This window comes from Mustela nigripes, chromosome 4 (genome assembly GCF_022355385.1).
Source record: "Mustela nigripes isolate SB6536 chromosome 4, MUSNIG.SB6536, whole genome shotgun sequence".
Lineage (NCBI taxonomy): Eukaryota > Metazoa > Chordata > Mammalia > Carnivora > Mustelidae > Mustela > Mustela nigripes.
This window is the reverse complement of record NC_081560.1, coordinates 96174702-96192811: the sequence shown is the minus strand read 5'-3', so window position 1 is coordinate 96192811 and position 18110 is coordinate 96174702. Positions and strand designations below refer to the sequence as shown.

The 18110-nt window shown below is 39.5% G+C and overlaps 1 protein-coding gene across 1 annotated transcript in view; it reads left to right on the top strand.

The window, feature by feature from the left end:
• ZPBP (zona pellucida binding protein) overlaps positions 1 to 7899 on the top strand; it is a 108716-nt gene extending 100817 nt beyond the window's left edge. The window contains exon 8 of the mRNA XM_059395779.1: positions 7759 to 7899. Coding sequence (XP_059251762.1) covers positions 7759 to 7853 — 95 coding nt within the window. The 3' untranslated portion in view covers positions 7854 to 7899. The remainder of the gene's footprint in view (positions 1 to 7758) is intronic.
• Positions 7900 to 18110: the final 10211 nt, after the last annotated feature.

Here is an 18110-nt window from a genome sequence, read left to right as displayed (position 1 = left end):
TAATTCAGTTTTAAATTTTTTGGAGAAACCACCGTACACAAAGCCTCCACCATTTTGTGTCCCCACCAACAAAGCATAATTCAGTCTTGCAGTTTCTCTGCATCTTGGCCAACACTCATTATTTTAAGTGGTTTTTGTTTTGTTTTGTTTTTAAGTAACTTGCTACCCTAATGTGTGTGAAGTGTCTTATTGTGCTGTTGATTTGCATTTCCTTTATGGTTAGTGATATTATTATCTTTTCATGTATTTATTGGTGATTTGTATGTCTTGTTTGAAGAAATGGCTACTTTTGAGCTTTTGCCCACTATTTAATTGACTTTGTTGTTGAATTAGAGTTCTTTATTACTATTATTATTTTGGATATTAATCTCCTTTGCATATAACTATGCTTTTCTTTTGTCCAAATGCTTTTGTTGTTACATAAACAAACCACTGCAAAATGTAATGTCATGCATCTTTTATTCTACATTTTATTCCAGGAGTTTTACAATTTTAGCTCTTCTGTTTGGATCTTTGATTTTTTTGAGCTAACTTTTTACATATAGCATAAGGTAAGAGTTCAAACTCGTACATTTCAATGTGGACATCTCCCTTACCTACTACCATTTGTTGGCAAGGCTGTCCTTACCTCCTTTGATGATCTTGGTACTCTTGTTCCAAATCATTTGAGAGTTTATTTCTTTACTAGTTTATTCTGTTTGTCTCTCTTTCTCTATATCAGAAGCAGACATGTTTGTTTTTGTAGCTTTGTAGTGTTAAAATCAGCAAGTATGAGATTTACAGCTTTGATTTTCGAAATTGTTTTGGCTTTTCTTTGTCCCTTGAGGTTTCAGTGAATTTTAGGATGGACTTTTTTCTTTTTCTGAAAATATTGTCACTGGGATTTTGATAAAATTTGTATAGAATCTATGAATGGTTTGCAGTAGCACTGACATCTTAACAATATTAAATATTCCAACCCATGGACATGAGATGTCTTTCCATTTATTTGTGTCTCCTTTGATTTCTTTCAGTAATTTTTAGTAGTTTTTGGTATACAAGTATTATGCCTTGTTGGTTATTTACTCCTAAATATTATATTTTTGATGCTATTATAAATAGAACTATTATCTTTTTTTAAAGATTTTATTTATTTTACAGAGAGAGAGAGAGAGAGAGATACAGTGAGAGAGGGAACACAAGCAGGGAGTGGGGGGAGGGGAAAGCAGACTTCCCACTGAGCAGGGAGCCAATATGGACCTGGGTTGAAGGCAGATGCTTAACGACTGAGCCAACCAGGTGCCCTAGAACTATTTTCTAAATTTTGTTTTTGGATTGTTCATTGTTAGTGTATAGAAACACAACTGATTTTGCATGTCAATTTTGTATCTTGTAACTTGGCTAAATTTGTTTATTAGGTCAATTAGTGGTTTTTGGTGGATTATTTTTTTTGCATAGAAGATCATACTGTCTATGGACAGGCTAATGTTACCTCTTTCTAATTTGAATTCTTTTTTTTTTCCCCATGCTCTAGCTAAGACTTCCAAGGTTGTGTTAAAAGAAGGAGTGATAATAGTCATGCTTATCTTTTTCCTAATCTTAGAGGAAAAGCTCAGTCTCTTAAAGTTATGATACTGACTTTGGGTTTTCATGAATGCCCTTTATCAGGTTGAAGAAAATCCATTTTATTCCTCTCTTTTAAGTGTTTTTTTTTTTAAATTAAATAAGTATCTATTATATTATCCATTATCAAACATGGTTTAAATGATATGAGAGGAAATTCCCCAAAACACACAGAATTTTATCTTGTGGGAATTTTAGGGAGTGTGTAATCTAATGAGATAAAACTTTGAATGTGTGAAAATTTAGGTAGCAGTTAATGACCAGATGTGGTAAGGGCTATATGGGCAATAGAGTTTTGCTATAAGAACTCCAGAATGAGAAGAACATGAGATTGAGTTCTGTCATAGTATCCTGAGTGCTGACTATGTTTTGGTCAGTGCATTAAGCTCTGCTTACCCCATAGAAATATACATTTCACTGATTTCTTAACTTTTTTTTTTTTTTTTTTTAAAGATTCCATTTATTTATTTGAGAGAGAGACAGTGAGAGAGAGCAGGAGAGGGAAGAAGGTTAGAGGGAGAAGCAGACTCCCCGTGGAGCTAGGAGCCTGATGCAGGACTCGATCCTGGGACTCCAGGATCATGACCTGAGCTGAAGCCACCCAGGCACCCTCACTGATTTCTTTATCATAATAACTGAAGCTTTGCTAAAAGTCTGTCCAATGTTTTCGTAAATAACAAATATCCTTTTGATGTAGGAAGCATCCCAATTTTGTAATCAAGGAACTTGAATCTTGGCAGTCTTAGGGTACTTGCATGTGTTTATAAAGATGGTAAATGAAAAATTAGAATTTGAAACAACCAAACTTGACTCACTACAAAACTCTTTTTTTTTTTTTTTTAAGATTTTATTGATTTATTTAGTCAGAGAGAGAGAGGAAGCACAAGCAGGCAAGGTGTCAGGCAGAGGCAGAGAGAGAAGCAGGGTCCCTGCCGAGCAAGGAGTCTGATGCAGGACTCTATCCCAGGACCCTGGGACCATGACCCAAGCCGAAGGCGGTGGCTTAACTGACTGAGCCATCCAGGCATCCCTACAAAACTCCTTTTTATTTGGCTGCTTTGCCTTGTGCTCCTTTACTTATGTTCCTGTGGTATTTTTCATACCTATTGAGGTATAATGGACAAAATTGTAAGATACTCAAAGTGTACATTGTGATGACCTGATACATATATGCATGGTGGGAGGATTTCTCCCATCTCGTTCATCAACACCCCCATCATCTCACATACTTATCTTCTATTTACCTTTGGTGAAAACATTTAAGTAATACTTTCAGCTATAAGATGGATAAGTCTCAGGATCTGACATAGTAACTATGGTTGATAACACCCCATTATAAAATTGAAGTTCGCTTAGAGTTTTTACCATAACATGGATGTTGAATTTTGTCAAATGCTTTTGTGCATCAGTTGAGATTATTGTATGTTATTTCCCCCTGTCATTCAGTTCATATGATATAAGGAGCTCTTCTTAGGTTTCATATACTAAACTGTCCTTGTGTTTTAGAAATAAATCCAAAGTGACCATGGTATATAATCCTTTTAATATGCTGCTGAGTTGGTTTAGTATTTTGTTGAGGATTTTTCCATCAATATTCAGAAGAGTTATTAGTACGTAGTTTGTTTTTCACGTACAGTCTTTGGCTTTAGGAATAGGGCAATTCTGCCCTTATAGAATGAGTCCAGAAGTTTTCCTTTCCTCTTAATTTATTGGAAGAGTTTAAGAAGGATTGGGGTTAATGTCTTTCTTTCTTTATAATTTATGGTAGAATTCATCTGTGAAGACGTGGACTTGGCCTCTTATTTGTTGGAAGGTTTTTGTTCTTTTCCAATTTGTTTTATTTTTAAAAAACTTTTAATAGTGGTTAAAAAACATAACAAAACCAACTGCCTTGACCATTTTTAAGTATACAGTTTAGTAGCCTTAACTTTACATTGTTGTGCAGCAGATATCTAGAACTTTTCATAAGCCAAAACTGCACACCTCTTGAAGAACAACTTCCATTTCTTCCTCCTTTAGCTACTAGAAACCACAGCTCTTTCTGTTTCTCTGAGTTTGATTTGTTTGGATAGTTCTTGTAAGCAAAATCATGTACTATTTGTCTTTGTAACTGGCCTCAGTTCACTTTGCATAATATTCTCAAGTTTTGTCATATTGCAACATGTTGCAGGATTTATTGTTTTAAGGCTGAAGGATATTCTGTTGTGTATATATACCACATTTTCTTTGTCCATTTGCCCACTGAGGGACCCTTGGGTTCTTTTCACCTCTTGGCTGTGGTAAGCAATGCTGCAGTGAACAAAGGTCTAGAGATGTCCCTTTAGGATCCTGCTTTCAGTTCTCTTGGCTCTATATCCAGAAGTGGAACTGCTGAATCATCTGGTACATGCATTTTTAATGTTTTGAGGAACCTCCATATTTTTCCTATAGCAGTTACACCATTATGCATTCCCACCAACTGTGCACAAGAGCTCCAGTTTCTTCACATCATCACCAACACTTGTTCTGTTCTGTTCTTCTTCTTCTTCTTTTTTTTTTTTTTTGATGGTGTCCATTCTAATAGGCGTGAAATGATATCATACTCCAGTTTTGATTGGTACTTCCCTAATAATGATGTTGAGCACCTTCTCAAATGTTTGGTCCTATGTGCTCTCTTCTGATTCCTCTGTATACTTGGCTGCTTTTTTGGGGGGGGGTCTGTTTTTTAATATCTTCATTTCCCTGAGAGTCCACATACTGCTTCTCCTGTGATCCTTAGGTGTTCTGTCCTATTCCTTAATATACCAGTCTCTAACCCCAGGTATCTGGGGGCTGTCATCACCTTCTGGTTCTCAAGAATGTGCCCAGGGCTTCCCATAGTCTGAGATTTGAACAAGCTCTGAAATAAGCAACATGGAGACTGAACCCCTCAGTTGGCCGTTGGACAGGTGGCTGATCCCATTTGTTTTGCTCTCTGGTCTGTGGGATGGAACCCAGCACTGGGCTGCCTTTCCTGTAGGTCTGCCTGGAAAGGAGCTGGGACAAGGGTGAGCAAAAGAATGCTACAAATTTTGGACTATTTAGAATATGACTTCTCGATTGCGTGTTCGTTTGGTTGCTGTTGATCTTTGACCAATTTCCAGACCTAGAAGGTTATTTTAGCCAGTCTCTAGTTGTTTATTTAATATTTCTATGGGAGCCTGTGGGACCTGGAGCTGTCCTCGTGCTGAAGTTTCCCTCAGTATATTATAGTTTGCTGTTGATTTTCATTCCCAAATTCTTAATTTCTTTGGATAGTTTTGGGTTTTTTTGTGGTTCAGTAAAAATGACGTTAGTTGGACATCTATTTTTTCTCTTTTATTCCTGTTTTTAATTGGTTTTCTGTCCTTTTCTCATGACTAATATGAATTATTTGTATCTTCACGGTGGTATTCCATTGGTTATTTAGCTGCAACTGTGTCCCAGTTTTGTTGCTTGACTGTTGTTAATTTCATCATTTTTTAATTAACTTCTTAATTATAATACTACATGTACCCCATGTTTTATATTATGCTTGGTTATTTCCCTTTTTAAGGAAATATTCCCTATCCAAAATTCATGAAGATTTTTTTCTCTGCCTTCTTCTCATTTCTTTGTATGTCAGTACTGATCAGTGCTTCCCTCTCTTATCAAGATTTAATCAGGTTGTTCTCAAAACTGCAGCTGGGAAATATTCTGCTCGTGAGACTAAAACCTAGAAGATAATTTTGCTAATCTTCTACTTTATTTTTTTTTAATTAATTTATTTATTTGACAGAGATCACAAGGTCCACAGGCAGAGAGTCAGGCACAGAGAGGGGTTGGGGGGAGGCAGGCTCCCTGCCGAGCAGAGAGCCCAATGTGGGACTCCATTCCAGGACCTTGAGATCATGACCTGAACTGAAGGCAGAGGCTCAACCCACTGAGCCACCCAGGCACCCCAGCTAATCTTCTACTTTAAAGTTAAATAACTTTTGAGAATTTTTCCTCAATTCCACATGAAGGAGAACATGATATTTTAGAATATGTTTTAGGAGAGAGAGATAAGGTCTCTGAAGTATTGTACATACTATGTTATAGAGATTTATTAATTCTGAGAACATTTATTAGATCATATTTATTTAAGTTGGGTTTGGATGATTTCTTGCCAGCGTCAGCTCCACTGGTGATACTGTATGTGTGTAAAGACTGCCTGCACATTTACGTTTCTCTTCTCCCTATGTGTTAACACATACCTTTTCTTAGCATCCATATTTGTACTTTAAGAAATACTAATATGTGTTTTGAAAGAAAGAGTACCATGATCACACACCTTTGAAAAATATCACATCATGACATTCTTACCCTGTACATTGCCACTTTAAATACTGTTATTACTGCAGCAAACAATGGACTTAACTTTGTTTAACCAGTACATATTCCTGAAACATGATTCCCCAAACAAAATATCTATTAAAACCAGAATGAAAAATACTTTCTCTGAGTAATGGTTAAACTATTTCCCAATTTGAAATTTTATTTTTTGAACGAGCGATATGAAATGAAATAATGTACCATGACCCAGATCCAAACAATGGCACGTGTCATTGATCATGGTGCCAGAAAAATAATCTTCTCTGATGGCCCATAATAGCCATGCCTTAGATGTGCAACTGACATCCCTGTGAATCCTTGGCTGACCAAATTTGCAATAGGAAAAGGAGGAACAGGGTAATCAGAGACCCCAGCCCAGTTTGATAGGTGGGCATCACGTGGCCTCCAGCATGGGAGAAGTGGTCCCACAGACGGCAGAGCATTTATTGAGGCATGGCGGTGTTCTGGTTGCATTTTCATATAAGTCATCTGATTTCAGTCCTCTCATAATAGTGTAGTCTTCCTTGTTACTGGAACTGTTTTACAAATGAGGAAGCTAGAACTAAGAATTGACCACTTACCCAGAATCCAGAGTCAGTCAAAGAGAATATATTTGCCATTCGATTCTTTTTTTTAATTTGTTTTTTATTTATTTTCAGCATAACAGTATTCATTATTTTTTCACCACACCCAGTGCTCCATGCAATCCGTGCCCTCTATAATACCCACCACCTGGTACCCCAACCTCCCACCCCCCCGCCACTTCAAACCCCTCAGATTGTTTTTTAGAGTCCATAGTCTCTCATGGTTCACCTCCCCTTCCAATTTCCCCCAACTCCCTTCTCCTCTCTATCTCCCCATGTCCTCCATGCTGTTTGCCATTAGATTCTTTCTGCCCTTCTATACTTTCTGATAGGCAAAGATCACTGTGGTAACATATTCCTTATATACAGTTATCCATATTTTAAGGATGATCAGACTGAGTTAAGTTAGTAATTTTTTCCAAAGTTAATCTTTCAGCAAGGGACAGAAATAAGACATGAAGTCAGGAGATTATTAGAAATAAGCTGGGGGGAGTGCCTGGGTGGCTCAGTGGGTTAAAGCCTCTGCCTTTGGCTCAGGTCATGATCCCGGAGTGCTGGGATCATGCCCCGCATTGGTCTATCTGCTCCTCAGGGAGCCTGCTTCCTCCTCTCTCTCTCTGCCTGCCTCTCTGCCTTTTTGTGATCTCTGTCTGTCAAATAAATAAATAAATAAAAGAAATAAGCTGGAAGTCCTTCCCATATCTGGGGTATCTTTGCGTTGAAGGCGTGGTTGTTAGTGTGGGCCCTCTTCTGCTCTTTGGCTTCTGATGCAGTCTACCAGGTAACCTAGCTAGCTTTCTCAGCTCGACCTTGTGTGATCAGTAAAACCATGTGGGGTCACAGTCTTGGTCTAAGCCGGGAAGAAGTGAAAAGTTACAATTTGTCACTTATATGAGGTATTTAGAAATAGACACTAGAAGGATTGCTACTAGGCATTAGGGGAAGGGGAAATGGAGAGGTGTTTAATGATATAGACTTGCAGTTTTTCCCAGATGAGAACGTTCTGGAAGTTAGTTGTACAGCAACATGAATATACTTCACACTGTTGAACTGCACACTTAAAAATGGTTAAGATGGTAAATTTTATGTGTATTTTACCATGATTAAAAACAAAAGTTATAAAAAGAAAAAAGAGTCTTTTTTGAAAATGTATTCTCCATGTAAAATTAATTGTTGTGGCATTTGAAGGAACTGGTGCTTATTAACTATTCTTTCTTCACAGTGATCTGCAGTCCTGGGTCTTATAACCCCCGCGATGGAACCCACTGCCTTCAGTGCAACAGCAGCCTGGCGTTTGGAGCAAAAGCATGCTTATAGGTCATGAGTTTGAGATCTCTAGTAGTTTGTTAAACACAAAAGTATATTTTTGAAATATTAATACATAATAAATCACTATTATGCCAAAATTAAATATATTAGATTTTACAAAATATGGTGTCATCATTTTAATTGAAACATTGTATATTGTATGTCCAAATGCTTCACGAATGGAGCATCCACTAATCTTTATCCATTAATGCCAGAACTACACATGATTTCAGAATATTTCTTGGATCACTGATTTTTAAAAAGGGTTTCAAATACACTCTATTGGTGTTAATCCCAAAAGACTTTTCCGGATTATTTTAAAACAGCCCATTCTCTTTACAGTATGTTAACTAATCTCAGGTCACCATGTTCTTTTATAATCATTTTAATTTCAGCTTGCTTCCTACCTTTGATTTAATTTTTTGAGATTATTTTCTTCTAGTTTGACCTTCCGTACTTCAAGATCACGTCTTACAAAGCCGGTGCATCTTTTCATGGCAGACTTTTAGCCACTATAGTATAAGGTCAGGTCCCAACAACTCAGTGGGTTTTTAATGTAGTTCAATGTGACCTTCACCTTTTTGGTTTAGAGACCTTTAAATTACCTTTCTGACATTTTAGAGTGGAATAATCATTGTATGTGCCTAAATTAACCTTTGAACTTTCACATTGTGGAGAGAGAGAGATTAGGCAATCTCTTGCCCTGAGGACACCTCTAGGGAGAAGTATCGAACAGTCATCACATCTTTTATTGTATTTCCTTTATCATTAAAGTGTTACATCACAGATGCTTCTGCTGCCACCAGTGTACCCCTCTCTCACACTGGGGTTCTGTATTTGAATATGAAAAATTACCCAAAATGTAAGGGTTTAAGTATTAGAAAAATACCTGAGCAACTTAGAAAATTAGTAGTTTCTCAATTTTTTGTTTCACTTGTAACACTTTCTAGTCTCTTGGACATTCCCTGTTTTTTCCCTTCATATTTCCTTTCTTAAGACATAAGCATTTGTAAATGGCAAATATTCACAGGTGGGGTCTAGGCACAATTTTGCATTGACAGGAAGAAAGTTTACTTATATCTAGGGTCTATTTGACTTTTTAAAATTGACCAGTAGATAAGTTAGTTTCTCATTTGGTCATGCTGTGGGCAAATATTACCCTGGAATTCTCACAAGTACAAAGGGAAGTGAAATGACATTTCTTTGTTAGCCATGGTGATCTTTTTTTAAAAAATTACTTGTAACTTTCATAATGATGACATAAATGTTTTCATAAGATTTTTAGAGGTCTTTTCTTTAAAAAGCCTTCTTGGCTCTTTTAAGTCACGTATTTGCAATGATACTCTTTGGGGGCTATGGTTCTTCAGTACCTGTCTTTTGTAACTAGTAAAAGGCCTTCTAAGTCATCATCTGTAAAAGCAGTGTAGCTGCTAGAGCTCTTCAGATTTCAGATTGTGTAATAAGATGGAATGAAATGTATGTTCTTTAGTATTGCCTGACTTTGGGTTAACTCTTTTCCTGGTATTTGAAAATACTGAGGAATTTGACTTAGAAAACATTTTCCTGGGGATGAACAGTATCAGCTCAACAGCTAGTCAGCCTCGGGAAGCAAAACAGAATTAAAATGGTGCTGCAGGTTACTGAGATTGGAATCCAGTCAAGAAGAGAGGGTGATCTGGGATAGGAAAAAACCAACCATAGGGGAGTCATGGGAGTGAGGCATGGAAGGGCCCTGCGAGTATAAATATACTTCAGTAATGAATACTTCAGTAATGAAGGTAACCACTGCGTCTGCTAACATATAATGTAGACTGTTGGAAATTGTTTTAAGTGATGACAGTGTGTTAGGTGAAAATTACAGACTAATCCCTGAGAGACATTATTGTCATAAGGCAGTTTCAAGTGTTTGTTGTTTTTGTTTGCATCAGAATAATATCTTAACATTTATATAATGCCTTCATTTTAACCTATTTTTAACAGTAAAATAATGTGATGTTTACATGAACCTGCGAAGCTAAGGTAAATATGATTCCCATATTATATCTTATTAATCAGATTTGTTTCTTATTATAAACGTGTAAATGTGTATTCATTTGGTAATATGTAAAAAAGAGCCCTAACAAGGTTGATCCAGGAATGTCACTTACAGGGAGACTATCAGAAAGTAAAACAGAAATCAGGTGTGATATTATGCCTGATGGTATTAACATCCACATTCTATATAACAATGCAAATGGAATTAATGTTGATGACCTACAGGAGTGAAGTGATTGAATAAATTGTGCTATTTCCATAGGATAGAATGTTCTGTACTATTCTTTAGAGTTTTGAATCAAATGAACCAAAATGTTAACAACAGTTGTTTTATGTAATAGGATCATGTGGGAAGTTTTTTTGGTATCCTCTGTTTCTCAAATTTCCTACAAAGAAAGAAATTACTTTTCAAAAACTTGGAAGCGATAAACATACTTGGAAAAATTAAAATAGTCAAAATTGGCAGAAGACATTATTGCTCACCTCTCCAGCATGAATTTGCTTCTGCCCCTCTTCCCAGCAAAGCACCAAGTTTGTTCACTGCAGAGAGAGTCCTTTCTTAACTGTCAGCCCATGGCTTCTTTCTGGAAGTCGTATATTGAAACCATGGACCAACCTGCGGGCACAGAGTGGAGAAGTCCAAGGAACCAGGGCCTTGATGATGGTGTTGAACCGCTGCCCAGGTTGTGTCTGAGACCCAGCCTGCCCTGGGCTTGCCCAGTTGTGTGAGATGAGAACATGCCTTGTGCCAAAGCAAGCTAGATTTTCTGTTTAACTCGCAGGTAAAAGGATCCTAACCGATAGAATATTTACTACAGTAGCAGGGAATGTGGCCTGTAATAGCAGAACCCAGGTAACAGCAATGCTAACATTTCCAGATGGTGTGAGCATTTTATTCATGCTGTAGATACCAGTGTTTTCCTTAATATTAGGTGTATTTTCCATGCTAATTTATTCAATTCATTAACATCATTTTAATCACTGTAATATTTGGTACACTTTAGCAAAGTTAATATGGCTACATGTTTCTAATTTGTGGATGTTTGTACTGCTTTCCAAAGTTTCACTGTTACACATAGCATGACAGCTAACTTTTTCTTTCATAATACTCTGTGATATTTTGAAGTCTTCTCTATGCTAAGTAGCCAGAAGAATACCAGATTTGGGTACTTCTAATCATCTGGACCATTTGCCAATCTCCTTCCTAAAAAAAGGTACCAGTTTGTACTCCTACCAGTAATATATCCGAGTGCACACTTCACTACACTCTCTCTGGCATCATTTTTTAAATTGTTATTTTAATACATGGAATAGTTTCCCACATTTTAATTATGTTGAGTATGGGTGAGTGCTTTCCTCGTAGAGGAGAGCTGCTGCTGTTGCTGATAATTGTCATTTACCGACTCCTTACTGTGTGAAAGGTTTTGTTTGAAATCCTTCATGTGTATTTTCATATTTAATATTCTCAACTCTGTGACTTGCCATTATTCTTCTTGTTCTGTGTATGAGAAAATGAGTCACAGTAATTCTGTAACTTTCCCAGGTTACACAGCTGGTAAGTGTGAAGATGTGTGCCAGCTTTGACTGGGTTCTACTGCAAGTCACAGAGTACTGATTTGGTGGTTTCTTTTCTCTCTGAAGTCCAGGAGGTCAGCTTAGAGCTGGTGCAGTGGCGGCATGGTGCCGTCATCCCCTCACGCCACTTGTCCATTTTTTGGTCCCCCTCCTTAGTGCAGCTTTTGTCCTCACAGTTGCTGGTGGTGGTTGTGCTTCTAGGCCTTGAGTTTACCTTCCATTCAGAAGATGAAAATGAAAACCCAGTATAAAACTTCTAAATTATACTGAACGGAATCATGTCACAAGGGCCCCAGTAGTACAAAGGAGTGGAAGGCTGATAGATTCAGGTTTTGTTCTCATTAATAGAAGAAAGGAATAAAAGACATGGACTTGGGTCTTAGTGGGTCAAGCAGCAGGTGAAGTAATACAGTTTAATGAAGACTATGAAGTAAGGACTGGGTGAAAGAAAACAGTGAGTTGAAGGCTTTGGAGGACTAGAAATCCTCTTTGACTGTAATGAAAGTAGCTCTTTGCTCCTGTGACCACACAGATTTCTAATAAGTTCTAGTCAGACGGTGGGCTGATTGATCAAGTAACTTGAATTCACAACCTAGTAATGTTTCTCATGATAAAGATAAAACCGTGATTGGGAAAGAGAGTGTAGGACCCTCAAAATTGAGATGAGGGCCTAGGGAAGATCCCAGTGAAGCTGGGCACATTAAACCCAACATTGGACTGGGTTGCTTTTGCCACTGGAAGCTGCCCTTCCACCCCTGAGGAGTAGTCTTCCCATTGTCTGGAGAATCTATTGTCTCTCCTAAAATGGTTGTCTCACCTTCCCAAAGCCATCATCACTGTTTTTCATTGCTTCTCAACCTATACTTAAACTTGAAGTGCCCAGTGAGTAGCTGGCCAGTTGATATCAGAAGATATCTGGGTTATACATGCTGTCCCCAATGGGGATCCTGTCTCCAATGAGTTGTATCCTGTAGAATCCTGTCTGGAGTGTGGGAAGTACCTTTGTCTTGATTGGAGACGATAGAAGATGTCAAAGGTGGGATGGTCACTTATATGATTCCCTTACGTTATGTTAGACTTTGTATTAGCAGACTGGAGCAAGAGAGTCACCATCTGGTCCTGAAGAAATGAGCTGCCATGTTGTGACAGGACCTGTTAGAGATCCTGCAGGGAGCTCTGCACACTGAGAGCAGCCTCTCCTGTCAGATAATACCTATCAGGGCCTCAGTTCTACAAGTGCAGGTAATTGAGCTCTGCCAACAGCCACATGGGCTTAGAAGGGGTGTCCATACTCAGAACAGAACCCATCCCAGCTAACACCTTGACAAAAGCAGTGTCCTGCACAGAGGACCCAGCTAAACCACACTCAGACTCCTCACTGGCAGACACTGAGAGAATAAATGAATGTTGTTTCAGGTCACAAAATTTGTGGTAATTTGTTACACAGCAATAGAAAACTTATAACTGATATATATGGGAGTAGATCCCAAGGACACCTAGAATAGAAGGAAAATAATGTTGAATTGGACTGAGTTTACTGAAATGGACACACTTATCAGAGGTCTGGATTCAGTGTATTATCTTGAGTAGCTAAGAATAGCACTAAAAGAGTTTGCTCATCTGATTGACTTTGGAATCTGTGAATCAACTTGAATCCAGCAGTGGATTATGCTGAATGGAATTGATGAAGCCAGAAGTACTTGGCATGCTGAATAAGATATCTAAAGTCTGAGAAGATTGGAGTGCTGAAGTAGATTTTCTGTATGGTGACTGCTTGCCCACTCCCCTATCTCTGGTTCCTGACATGTCTAGAGCTTGGAGGAGTTCTTGGCAAGTGGACTGCTGGCTTTCTCAAAATCTCACAATGGAAGCTCTTTGGTCCCGTAATGGTAGTTGGAATGCTGTCATTGAAATAGACTGCACTAATCTAATGGTGATGATGACATCTAGTTATTGTGCCAACAGGAGATCAAAGACAGGTGGGCATCAGGGTTGAAATCAGAACGATTTTTGCATGGGCCTGTTGTTCATTATGCCCCTAGCACTGAGAGAAATGGATGGCAGTCCAGACCACCATTGTTTTAGAATCTAATTTTATATATTAGAGCTCTCAGCCTGTTTCAAAGGAGCCTGATTTAAGCCAATGACAGTTGAGTCTTGACTTCTTAGCTAATATTATGAGAATTGAATCACAGACCCACAGATATTTATACCTTGAACAGTGTGGGACAGGGGCTGCTCATGGCAACTCTTGAGGAAGGATTCACTGCTCTGCCAAATATTTATGCTTGCAAGTCTTTCCAGCCCTCCCTAAGGAGAACCGCATCCATTGAGTAGGGGGACTGCATAAAAGGTTATGAAAACTAGCAAATATTTTGGAGATTACTGGACTCCAGCTCTTACCTGATGCTCCTCCTGAGAACCAAAATGCCTCTATGCTTAGGGTGGAGACTAATAAAGGAATTTAGGGTCAGGCTCATCTCTCTATAAATTGGATGGACCTCCTAGCCCACTGTGAGTCCCAGAAAGTATAGTTGGAATAGCAACTGGACCTATTCCTCTTTTTGGTTTCATGAACTGTACAGTTATGGTGACTATAATAAAAAAAAAAAAAGTCTCAGTGAACTTCTCTAGAACTATCTTTACCTACCAAAATGTTTAACCAAAGCAATATTGCATTTCTGGAGGGCTTGCAGAGACTAATGTCATTTTCAAAGGCCAGAAGGAGGAAGGGATAGTGATTCCTATGCATCACTGAAGATCCCATCTCTTTGGGCTATACCGAAGATAGACATGAATCTCAGAGAATGACCATCCAACTTGTTCAGGTGGGATTCCACTCAGAGCTCCTTTTACAGATATTGTTTATTGACTAGAATAAATTTAGTCCCCAAAGTATGGAATGCAGCTGCAGATCTGGTGAACAGCTTCATCTCTATGCTTTAAGGTAGAGCCCACCAGGAGCAGTTTGTTTTCTGCAGGCTGGCCAGAAGCACTGTCCTGCTGCAGGGATGTGTTGTACTCTAGCCTTGCTCATCAACTTGACTGCTGGTAATTTCACAATTTTGTCCATTTTGTGGTGCACCACACTTATCTACTCCAGTTAGAGGCACCCTTATAACTGCATCTGGTACATAGGAATTATCAAGGTCTTCACACAACTTTGTGAGACGTATGATGTCAGAGGGTTGGATATAAGCCCCCACAAAAATTCAGGAGCCTGCTACCATGGTAAAAATTCCAGGGGTCCTGTGATCTGGGGTATGTTGATGTGATGATGGATGAATTTCTTTATTATCTGACTTCCTCCACAAAGAAGTGCATTACAAAAGAGGGGGGTTTTCTTGGGTTTGAAGTTAGCATTTATGTCAAGTAAGTGTTGTTTCTGCTCATTTACAAAGTAACATGAGAGACCACCAGTACTGAATGAGGCTCAGAACAAGACCTGGCGCGGCAGCCATTATAGCCAGTGCACTAGCCGCTCCCTGTGTGGGCAGTGTGACCTAACCAGTCCAGACACACTAGGAATGTCGCAGCAGATGATGTACTGTGTGCAATCTTGGGCAGGTTTCTAGAGGTGTGGTAAATCGCCGTATGAAACTTTGGATTGGGAGAGAAAACCATGCTGATAACTCTTCTTCAGATAACTGTTCTCCTTTTGAGACACAGCTTCTGGATTGGTTCTGTGTTTTAGAGTTGTTTGCCAAGCTGCTATGTAATCAGAGCTGCTGGCAAAATGTCTTGTTCATTTGTACTCCCAACACATGGGGCTGTGAAACTGGGCATGCACAGGTGTAGAGGCAGTGGCTCAGACTCTCATGGTTCCAAGCCCTGCCTTCTCACTTCCCCCTGCATCCATGACCTCATGTGGTATTCGCCAACACAAATTGACTGGGGGAGAAAAGGTTTGATTCTAACCTATCTGCACCAAATTTTGGCAGCATTGCAAAGTGGACAGCTACAGTTACACTCACAGGGGTGATCCTGACGGGGAGTGGTAAAGAATTCCCCTTCTCCACAGGTAGAACTTGGAACAGTGTACCTGTTTTAACACTTTGTCAGGAATGGGGGATGACTAGAAGTATAGGTCTGTGTAGATTTTTAAGCAACAGTAAGTCAACAGTTTAGCTCACTGATCAGAGACTTGGATGGAACAAGATTGGACATCTGGTGACAGAGTGTTAGAAAATGTGTATGATCTCTCCAAATGAGCACCAAGTGTGAAGGAATGCACAGTAGAGAGAAACTCAGCGGAGAACCTTAATAATCCCATGGGCATGATGACCCATCCATCCATGGATAATGGTCAGTTTCTCTCTTCTTGCCAGTAGGCTCATGAGCTAAGTGGTCATGGTGACAAAGATGGTGGGTCTGCTGGCTACTAAGGAACAAGCTGGCTACAGCTACTTCTGAGCGCCTGACCTTCCAACAGCAGAGTCCAACTATGAGCCCCCAACATGGCAATGTTTACCAGAGAGATGACCAGCCACTGGCATAGCAGATTGGCTACACTGGACCAAGCTCATCATGAAAGGCTCGTCACTTTGTTCACACGGGAACTGGATACAGATTTGCCTTCCCTGCATACAATATTTCTGCCCAAACTGCCATCTGTGGATTTACCAAATGCTTTCATTGCTGTCATTATATTCCTCCCAGCATTGCCACTGACCAGGGAACTCATTTTGTAGGAAATGAAGTGTGGCCGCAAGCTCATAGTCATGTAATTCACTGGCCTTGAAGCCATCTGGACTAAAGCTGAAGACTTGTATGGTGCCAGCCAAGTGACATCACTTACTGGAGCTAGAGTAATGTCTTCCTGGTGTGATGATTTTTGCTCCAAATCACCAACTATTAGCAAATAGCCACATGGCCTTCATCCATTTTGTGCCTGTGGAGTTATAGTGATTATTGTAAGATGGGCATAGTGGGAGACTCTAGAACTATGACTGACTAAATGACACTGATGTATCATGCTGTTGGTGCTATAGTTAAGACTCATGGGTCTCAAGAGTTATATGTGTGTTGGGTGTAGGTAGTAGGAATGGCTTCTGCCTTTCTGCTAGAAAAACACTGGCTTCCTCCCTCTTCAACTTTGGATTTTGCTAGTTTGGAGGTATTATTTACATAGGGAAGAATGCCTCTATTAAATTGTAAGCTGGAACTTCTACCCCATGAGCTTGAACCAAGGGTAAAAAGCTAGTGATTGTACTGGTTTGAACTGATTGACCCAAATCAACAGAGAACTGGATTGCCGTAACACAAAGGAATAGGGATGATGCTAGCAGTCTTCCAAGGCAGGTCTGAGTGCTGCTTTGTCCTGTGGTAAAAGTAAATGGAAGACTAGAGCACCCAGTATAGGTGTGGCTGGCAGTATTGGCATGACTGCCATGACAGTCTTTACTGGAAGGAGTAACTGACTGACGGCCCTGCTGCTACTCTCTGAATCCACCTCTGCTCACACCAATCATGTGCTTCCCACAGACTGCTGCCACCACCAGTGACAGAATGCAGGCCCCTTACCTAGGTCTGTGGGGGCTTCCTGATGGGAAGCTGGGGTTTGAGAACCATTCATCAGCTGAGCCAGTTCCTTCTTAGAACTGTACTATAGTCTACAACTCAGTACCTAAGACCTTCCCTCCTCCTCTCCTCATGGGGTCCAACCTGCATCATTACATGTTTTCTCTTCCTCCCATTTTTCTTTCACAGATATATTCCCAGATTAACCTCTTCCACATCCAGTCCTAGTTTTGTGACTTTCCCAGAAGATCCAAGCTAACCTAAGTAATGCCTGGAGCTGGTCTGAGAATACAGGCAGTAAGATGGGATTTTCTCACTGACTCCCCAGTGGGCAGAGGGATTGCTCTGCTGAATGGCATATCTTTGCAGGTTGTGATGAGTTAGGTCTTTAAAAGATAAGGGAAAGTGATGCCAATAGGTCACTGTCAAGTCAGATTGATACTTTGAAAAGAAAGAATCTGGGGTGCCTGGGTGGCTCAGTGGGTTAAAGCATCTGCCTTCAGCTCAGGTCATGATCCCAGGGTCCTGGGATTGAGCCCCGCATCAGGCTTTCTGCTCCTTGGAGAGCCTGCTTCCTCCACTCTCTCTGCCTGCCTCTCTGCCTACTTATGATCTCTGTCTGTCAAATAAATAAATAAAATCTTAAAAAAAAAAAAAAAGAATGAATCTGAAGTGGAAGTCTTCACAAGCAGTTGAAGACCATGTGTGAGAGCCAAAGGCCCTCCCTGGTACCATACAGAAAGACCCTATACTGGTATGGGCAGGAACTAGGGGATTGGAGTTTGGAGATGTTTGATCAAAGGAACTGGAATATAAAACTGACTATGCAGGAATTTATTACCTAGTATACTTTCAAGGGATATGATATTTAACCCCCTGGCAAGTCCCCTAGGTTATGGGGAAACTTAATGCTTGGGAGATGTCTGGAAAAAGTGATGGGCCACACTGAGCAACATAGAAATGCCAGAGCTGCCCCAGCACATGGTTGACAAAGAAATTTGCTAGAATAGTATTTGCTAATATATATATATATATATATATATATATATATATATATATATATATCATTGTGTTCCACAAAAAAGCTCAAGGACACACCATTCACAGGGTCATCAGGATGTGCTGGTCTGAGTATTG